Source organism: Chrysochloris asiatica, unplaced genomic scaffold, assembly GCF_000296735.1.
Source record: "Chrysochloris asiatica unplaced genomic scaffold, ChrAsi1.0 scaffold00002, whole genome shotgun sequence".
In the NCBI taxonomy this organism is placed as follows: domain Eukaryota; kingdom Metazoa; phylum Chordata; class Mammalia; order Afrosoricida; family Chrysochloridae; genus Chrysochloris; species Chrysochloris asiatica.
The window spans coordinates 49,610,931-49,620,254 of record NW_006408520.1 but is presented as its reverse complement, the minus strand read 5'-3'; the positions used below and the strand labels follow the sequence as shown (position 1 = coordinate 49,620,254).

General features: G+C 37.2%; 1 protein-coding gene across 1 annotated transcript in view; it reads left to right on the top strand.

The window, feature by feature from the left end:
• Positions 1-7,622, top strand: part of ACADM (acyl-CoA dehydrogenase, C-4 to C-12 straight chain) — a 42,096-nt gene extending 34,474 nt beyond the window's left edge. Inside the window, exons 8-11 of the mRNA XM_006831088.1 lie at positions 2,583-2,723; positions 3,213-3,308; positions 5,103-5,351; positions 7,551-7,622. Coding sequence (XP_006831151.1) covers positions 2,583-2,723; positions 3,213-3,308; positions 5,103-5,351; positions 7,551-7,622 — 558 coding nt within the window. The remainder of the gene's footprint in view (positions 1-2,582; positions 2,724-3,212; positions 3,309-5,102; positions 5,352-7,550) is intronic.
• The last annotated feature ends 1,702 nt before the right edge of the window (positions 7,623-9,324 follow it).

Genomic DNA, 9,324 nt, shown 5'->3' with positions numbered 1-9,324 from the left:
ACACTGCTGGCCAACCAGGTCTCCACCCAGGTTCACAGGAGTCTATTGAATGTTGTAGGGCTTAGCTCGCAGCTTCATTGCTGTTTTTTCCTCACTTCCCCTTATCGGTGATGAATGTGGTCACCAATTGCAGCGTGCATTCCCATTGAGTCTTAGTCTTGGAAGGGGGCCAAATAACATTTTTTTAAAAAATTCCTTACCTAGTAGTTCTGATACCATTTCTAATGTAATTTTTTTTTCACTTTATATTTTGGTCACTTGTTTGAAACACTCTGTCTTGTTTCTTTGTGTAAGCTCAAATTTTCTGTTTTCTCTCAGACATTGTGGTGTCATTGTATTTATATTTAACTGATGTTTGTTTGTTGGTGTGTTCTCAGGTCCTCATCATCTGTCTTCTGGGGGATGTTATAGAGATCTGAAGTGTGAACCTAGTTATGCAGTTTTCTATTTACTGTTTATATAGTATAGTTCAGGACAGGTTCATAAGCATCCAGAGGTGGGGGTAGTATGCCTGTGCCCAACCCCAGGTGAACAAAGGCAGCACAAGACGGGGTGCCACTGGCTTCTGGGTTGGTGAGGGAGGGGCCATACCTCCCAGCTACCAAGAAGTCAGAGGGAACAAGGGAGAACCTCCTAACCACCAACCTCTAGTCTTACCCTGTGCCTTCAGTCCCCTGTGTTGAGAGCCACCCAAAAAAGTTCAAGAGGGCTTGAACTTTGTGAACTACTCCAGGGCAGCAGGTAGCCTGTTGGATTTTCTTCTCTTCCTCTTTCACTTTCGCTTTTTCTCCTAGTCAGCACTCAGTCTCTGTCCTGTCCTTGTAGGCTGAGGCTCCCAAGCTCACCGTCTTTATCAGTTTTACTGGTCTCCCATGTCCTTGATACAGAGGGTCTACTTAGTGTGTCTGCTTCCTTCGCCATCTTGCTCCAGAATCTGGTCTTTTTTATGAATTTGTGTTTTGTTCTATTTTTCTCCCAGTCTAACCAGCACCTTCTATTGGATTCCTGGGCAAATGGTTGGTAGTGGTAGTCAGGCACCATTTAGTTCTTCTGGTCTCAGGTTAAATAAAGTAAGGCTATAATTCCTCTGGACTAATTTCTTCCTAGAATCTTTGATTTTCTTCACTCTACTTACTCCAAATGGAAAGAAACTAATAGGTGGCTGCTTGTAAGCTTTTAAGATACCAAATGTTACTAACCAAACTGGGATGTAGACCATCTTTATGAACTAAGTTATCCCTTTATGAACTAAGATGTCCTATGAAAATATGGTCCTGATCCTTTCCAGTAAATAAATCCTCCAAGGAGTTTGAGTATTTCTAAGAAGTACTCATACATGCACCCCTGTGAGTTTTATTTTATATATGGATATATGTGTAGCACATTCAAATATATTTATACATATGCCTACAAATATACCTATCTGTTGTTGTTGTTAAGTGCTGTCGAGTCAGTTCCGACTCATAATGACCCTGAGTAGGGTTCCCAAGGAGCTGCTGATGAGCTTGAACCACTGGCCTTGCAGTTCAAACTGGTCTTGCAGTCTAGCACATCAACCCACAGCACCACAGCAGGACTCCATACTTATATATGCATTTACATATACTCCCATATGGCTTCCTACACCTCTATAACATACTTATCTACCTATGTGACCATTCAAATTGTTTATTGTCATTGTTGCAATATACTATAGCATTTATCATTGTTGTCCTTTATTCTTGCATACTTCTCAATGTGTTCATGACTTTAGTCACACTGTGCTGATCCCTTCCATATTGTGAATGGCCTTTCCCATCACCAGAATTAACTCCTGGGGTAGTGCTGTAGGATCAGCACTGTAGTGTGAACCACAAGGTCAGCAGCTCACACCCACCAACTGCTCCTCAGAAATACTATACAGGGTCACTGTAAGTCAGAACCGACTCGACAGCCCTTAACAGCAACAAATGTCTAGTTAGTGATTTCTCCCCCCATTCTCGGTAACCATCGGAGAATATTGCTTTATATATAGCAGGTATACTCAAAATAATGAAAAGGCCAGGCTTACTTGATGTGGATCCCTGAGACAATGACCCTTAGTCACCCTTCAAATCTGGAAATGAACTCACCAGCATTGCGCTAATTTTCAGCCAAACAACAGATCTGTAAGGAGAACAATAGAACTAAGGAACTATGTACACCTTCAAATAACCACTTTTGAGATCAAAGGGCAGCATTTACCTAAAGACAAAGTTTAGAAGGGTTAGGAAAGAAGGAGGAATGAAAACAAGAAACTTGGGAGTAAGTGGGATAAATGATATTATATGGTGGAAATTACAATCAGTGATATGAAACAAAATAATATATGAATTTTTGAATGGAAAACTGATCAACTTTGTAAATTTTCAACTAATTCACAGTTCCAAGTTTTTGAAAATTGATTATGAAAAAACTTAGGTTTGCAAAAACATATATTATTACAGTTATGGTTGGTCAACTTTTTGTGTTTTAGAAATTCACACAGAAAAAATGAAAAACTGTTTAAAGTACAAATGGATGCTAAGAAAATGTTCCTTAAATTATATTGATTTTCTTGGTAGGAATTAAATATGGGGCAGAGGTGTTCCGATACAAGAGGAATTGTCTTTGAAGATGTGAAAGTGCCTAAAGAAAATGTTTTAATTGGTGAGGGAGCTGGTTTCAAAATTGCAATGGGAGCTTTTGATAAAACCAGACCTCCAGTAAGTAATATGAATTGATAATCTTTTTAGGTAGCTTTATGTTAACATTGTGTGTTTGCTACGTAGGGGGTTTTGTCCCTTTCTTTTTAAATGTCTGCTACTTTTAATAAGGGTGGAGAGATATTAATACCATTCTTTGTGGTTTAGAATTCTTCAATTCACTTTGCTGCCCATTTTGTAGAAATCATTTCAACAAATATACTGTTACTAGTAATTCTGATTTAAACCACCACCTTACAGGTAAAATCAACCTTGCAGTCTAGTGCTTATCCTTGTTAATATACAAGGAATGATTTCTTTATACTATGAATGTATACACAGATGGCCTGCCATTAACTTTTAATTCATAGAGAATATTAACTTAGACATGTATTTGCACCTACCGATTCTCTTGTTGCCTTTAAGCTGTAGGTTGTCTTCTCTTTGTAGTCATGTACTATGTTTTTGATACATCATAAACTTTGGCTTTTATGAAATGTTAAAATACAGGTAGCAGCTGGTGCTGTTGGATTAGCACAAAGAGCTTTGGATGAAGCTACCAAGTATTCCTTGGAGCGGAAAACTTTTGGAAAGCTGCTTGTTGAGGTAATTTAAATTTCATGCTTGCTTTGCTCCAATATAAACACACTTCTCTTTATCTAAATACAGATATGTGTTGCTTAATGTTTGTGTGGGCACTGTCTAACCACAGCCCATACAAACAGCCATGGTCCCATAAAGTTAAACTAGAGTTTATAAATCCTAATAGGAGAACAGATGCGGAGGACGTACTTTGCCGAGTATAGGCATATACCTCTCTTTGTTGAGCTTCACCTTACTACACTTTATAGATGCTGTTTTATACAAATGGAAATTTTGTGACAACCCTACATTGAAAAGTATATTGGAGTCAATTTTTCAAACACTTGTATTTACTTCATGTCCTTGTGCCGCATTTTGGTGATTCTCATCATTTCAAACTTTTCCATAAAGTGATTGCTCACTTAATAGACTAATACATAATATAAACACATTTTATATGCACTCGGGAGAACTTGGTTACTCTGTTATAATATTCACTTTATTACAGTGATCTGGAACCAAACCTGTAATAATTGCTGAGGAATACCTGCATGGGGGGGCTTCTAAAAGTAAGTATAAGAGATGGAATTATAACATAATGGTTATTTTTTCACAAACTTTTTGAAGCCCCCTCATACTGAGACCCAGAGATCCAAACTGCCTTTCACTAACTCTCTGGGTTTTGGGTCTATCTAGGCCCTAGGACAGCAGGATCCCTTACCCCCACCCTGCTACCTGCTCTACCACACTGACCTTAGGCAGGGATTGCACAGATATAGCAGGAGCTGCTGAGGAGGATGCCCCATTGATGCCGCATTCCTACTCGGACTATGTGTCCTGCACATGATTTCCATGGTAAAAGAAGTCCAGGCTGTGGTGGTGGCAGAAGAAGAAACAGGAAAAGTGTATGGCGAGTGCAGGCCATGTCTCCTGGTGACCAGGCATCAAACACACAAGGCCAGCAGTGATGGAGCCAAAGTTTGCATGCAGTCCCTCAGTGTAACAGTGGCGGCATGGGTCCCAGACGCAACCACTGACTATCTAGCACATCTCTTTTCCATAAACAAAAGGCTTCTAAAAGTCTGGAAAAATGGAATTAAAAGATAATGAAAAATTTCCACAATCTTTTGAAACCTTCTCATATTTTTACAAAACTGTATCCATACTGTATTGTTACCCTCAAGTTGATAACAAGTCTTGGCGGGCGACCCCGTCTGTGTCAGAGTAGAAATATTCTCCTTAGCGTTTTCAGTGGCTGTGATCTTTTGGAAGAAGATCAACAGGCCTTTCTTCCCAGGTACCTGTGTGTGGTTTCTAACCACCAGTCTTTCAGTTAGTAGCTGAACACTTAAAAAAAGCCAAATCCATTGCCATTAAGTCAATTCCACTACATAGAGATCCTATAGGGCAGAGCAGAACTGCTCTTTAACGCATAACCAACCCATTGCGCCACCAGGGCTACTCAGCTGAGCACTTAACTGATTCGTAAATGTCACTGTTGTTAGGTGCCTTCTAGTGACTACATGTGACAGAGTTAGTTAGAACTGCTCCTGGAGGTTGTCTTTGTTGTAATATTTACTGAAGTAGATGGTTAGGTCTTTCTCCTGCATGTTGTTAAGAGCCATCAAAGTCGTTTCTGCTTCATAGCTACTCTGTATAGGTTTTCAAGGAGCAGCTGGTATGTTTGAACCGTCATCCTGTGTCAAGGCAAGACTCCGCATAGCCACTGCCAGCCTTATGGTTAGTTGCTGAGCACTTCATTGTTATGCCTAGGTCTCCTTCCTTAAACATTGTTTTTTTTTTCCTTTTTATTTCTAGCACCAAGCAGTATCTTTTTTGCTGGCTGAAATGGCAATGAAAGTTGAACTTGCTAGAATGAGTTACCAGAGAGCAGCTTGGGAGGTTGATTGTGGCCGTAGAAATACCTATTATGCCTCTATTGCAAAGGCATTTGCTGGAGATATTGCAAATCAGCTGGCTGCTGATGCTGTGCAGATTTTCGGAGGCAATGGATTTAATACTGAGTACCCTGTAGAAAAACTGATGAGAGATGCCAAGATCTATCAGGTAAGGTTCAAAATGTATTATTAATGTATTATTATTCAAGAGAGAAAATATTGGTAATTCCCTGAGTCATCCTTCATGTCTGGAACTGACCTCACCCCCGTGGCTTAATTTTCATCCAAACAATAGACAGATTTATAAGGAGGAACAATAACACTAGGGAGGTACATATTCCTTAGACTCATTAATCAAGGGCAGCATTTACCCAAGGACAAAGGTTAAAGACTAGGGAATAAGGAGGAAGAGAAACTCTGAAACACAAGGAAGAAGTAGGATAAGTGATATTTGTTGTTGTTGTGAAGTACCGTTGAGTCGATTCCGACCCATAGCGAACCCTGTATAGGGTTACCAGGAGCAGCTGGTGAGCTTGAACTGCCTGTGGATATTGCAAACAGTGACATGAAATAAAATGTGTCTGAGTTGTTGAATAAAAAACTGATTTGCTCTGTAAACATTCACCAAGTTTATGCTAAAAAGTTAAAAACAAAAATTATAAATGACAAGATTAATTTGTATTTTATACTAAATGAGTATATAAATGAGCATATTTAAATGAGTATCATTATCAGTGACCGTGAGCCAAAGTTATTGAAATTAATAAACACAAAGAAATACGACTTTGTAAATGTATGCCTTAAAGGAGAATAGGTTGACAAATTTAATGTTACAGACATTTGTAGTACATCTGGCTGAGCCTTTTTGTTTTGTACTGTTTTGACATCCAAGTTCATTGTAAGATCCTTTGCTCTCCTTAAAAGTATGCCTTAAACATTTAAAATTCATTAAATTATTTTGTTTTCAATCTGAAAATTCTTGAATTGATTGAAACCATATTGGGAGTAAAAAGCCAATAGGAGGAAGCAATGATACAGATGACTTTGTCTTATAAATTCTATTGGTGGTTTATAAACGCTTACAGAAAAGACCAATTTAGTAATTATGTAAATAGATGAGTTCTCAATAGGTGTCATGTGGTAAGTATAACACATGCTCCTCATTATCTCTTTCCTTGCTTCCCCTCCTCATTCCTTGCCCCCAATACACACCCAGTCAATAATTTGACAAATTTAGCTGTAGTTCAGCATCTTCAATTTTAGAATGAGAAAAGTGAGGAGAATTTATGCCTTATTCAGAGTTAACAGATTTATCTGAAAAGCTCTGGTAGCATAGTGAGTTACACATTGACCTGCTAACTGCAAGGTCAGCATTTCAAATTCACCAGCCGTTCCAAAGGAGAAAAATAAGAGGTACAGCCTTGTACAGCCTGGAAAACCCTAAACAGGGTCACTCTGACCCAATGCGAAGGTACACAGTAGCAGCAGTGTTTTTCTTCTTAAGCCTATAATTATTAAGTACTGAAATCCTGTGGTGTGGCACTGTGGGATAATGCCCTGGAGCGCAAGGTCACTTTGAGCCTTAAGGTTAGTGGTTCAAAATCACCAGCCACTCCTCGGAAACCCTATAAAGGGTGACTGTGAGTCAGAACCGACTCGATGGCACTTAATAATGTTACTATTGTTATTAACTGTTTAACTCTTTCCTGCCATCTCAGAAGATAAACTAATAAGTGACTAGGGTTAGAAGTTGAAACTGGAAATGAAGGCTAACTACCAGGAATATCTAAAGGATCAAAACCAAATACTTCCAACATAAAACTGATGATCTGCCCTGTAAACTTTTACTCAATCCATAATAAAAACCTAAAAAAAATACTTCCAGCAATTCTCTTAGTAGGTGGCAAGAATAAAAAAATCGTATCCAAGAGTAATAATAGAGAATGGCTGGAGGTGACACCTAGCTAAATACGGTTAAAAAAATTGGATAAATATATTTTTATCTTTATATCTTTTAAACTTTAGGGAGTTACATGTTTTCACATGTTCAACAGAATCAAACATTGGAGTCACTGTAGACTACAAATCTTATATATGGTTTGATTTAGTAGTTTGGTATTGCAGTGAACTGATTGTTGTTGTTAAGTTCTGTCGAATCAGTTCCGACCTACCCATAGCAACCCAATATTGGGTTTCCTAAGAATGGCTGGTGAGCTTGAACCATCGACCTGTGGTTCAAACTGACTTTGCAGTCCAGCACATAACCTACAGCGCTGCACCACAGGACTCCAAAATACTGAGTAAATCTAGGTAGGCTGCTTAATGTACTGAAGATATTTAACCTTCATTTATATTTATTTTCTTCCAGATTTATGAAGGTACTGCACAAATTCAAAGACTTATTATAGCCCGTGAACACATTGGCAAGTATGGCAATTAAGGAAATCTCTGTGGAAGCATGGTTCATTGCTAAGTCCTAGAATATCACCCATTATTTAACCCTCTAAAATATAAAGAGGTTGAAAAATTAAGATTTTTTTTCTGGTAAAAATTTAAAGTATTCTTATGTCAAATTTATGCAATTGATTCTAATATTAGTTTTGTATTTTGTTTAACTTAGGACTTACTTTTATCAAATAGATTTTGTTTCATTAAAATTATACTGTCTCCTCGGTACTTGAATTACATTAACCAAAAAATTATATCGACTTGTTATTTTTACATCTTAAAATTGAAGTAGCAATGATTTTTTGGAATTACAATATTTTTCCAGTAACAAAAGTGAATTTATAAAAGTAGTCTCAGTGTTCAAAATTTTACATTTGGAAAACATTGTAGGATTTGGAGACCACCAAATAACTTACTGTTGACTATGTAAATTTAATAATACTGTATTAGAGGAGTTCATTTTACTGCAATTTGTAAAGCATTTGCTTTCAACCTTGTAACTATCAAAAGTTTAATATTTGTTGTTATTTTATTATTAAACTATCAAGAATTACCTAAAAATTTTGTTTAATTGTGAACCTACACTTCACTTGCCTTTTAAATTAATTAATTAATTAAAATAAATTAATAAACCTTGCCTTATATTATTTTTATGAGTCCAAAGATCTCTGCGTAACATTTGACCTACTGTGCACATTCTCATTTCATGTGCATACATTATGAAAAGGAACTAAAATAAAATTGTCTTTGAATACTTATCAGTGTTTATTATTACATCATATTAACTGCATATATTTGATGTATTTACTGTGATGGGGGAAAAAAGCTGTTTTGGTGGCAGGGGAGTCATGTTTTATTTTGAACTGCATAAATTACCTGCCCATTTTTTATCAGAGACTGTTATTTCAGAAAATGGACATATAAAATAAAAACCAAAAAACTGGATGGTACTCAACTGCTACTGACTATTCTGACACAATAGGAAGTCCCAGATGGAATGAGAGAAAAATGTAAAGCAAAACTCAAAGTTTCAACAAAAAAGGTCAGACTTAATGACCAATAAACTAGCGGTACCTCTGAGATTATTTCCCTAAAATAGATACCTTTGAACTTGGAACTGAAACCACTCCCCGAGATTATCTTTCAGGCAAATAACAGATTAGTTTATGAAATAAACAGAATCATCCATGATTAACATATTCCTTTAAACAACCAACTATATGAGACCAAAAGGTACCACAAGGTCAGCAATTTGAATCCACCGGCTACTCTGAGGGAGGAAGGCAAGACTGTCTCCTTCTGTAAAGATTTACAGACTCGGAAACTCTAAACTGGGTGGCTGTGAGTCAGAACCGACTTGATAGCATACAACCACCACTACACAAGACCAAATGGCCAATACCAAAAGCAATAACAAGAAGGCAAATAAGAAACAGAATGGAAAATAAGATCAATAGAAACAGAATGGAAATAAGGAGGATGAGGATATATTGTGAAAATTCTGGCCAATGTTACAGAACAATTTGTATAAAAATGGTTAAATAGGAACTTAATTTGCTGTGTAAAACTTTGCCTAAAACACAGTAAATAATTTTTGTGAATAATGCCTCACCATCACATATTTATCTATTACATTTCTTACCACATACATGGAGTCCTGGTGTGGTGCTGTGAAATAAAGCACTAGATTGTAA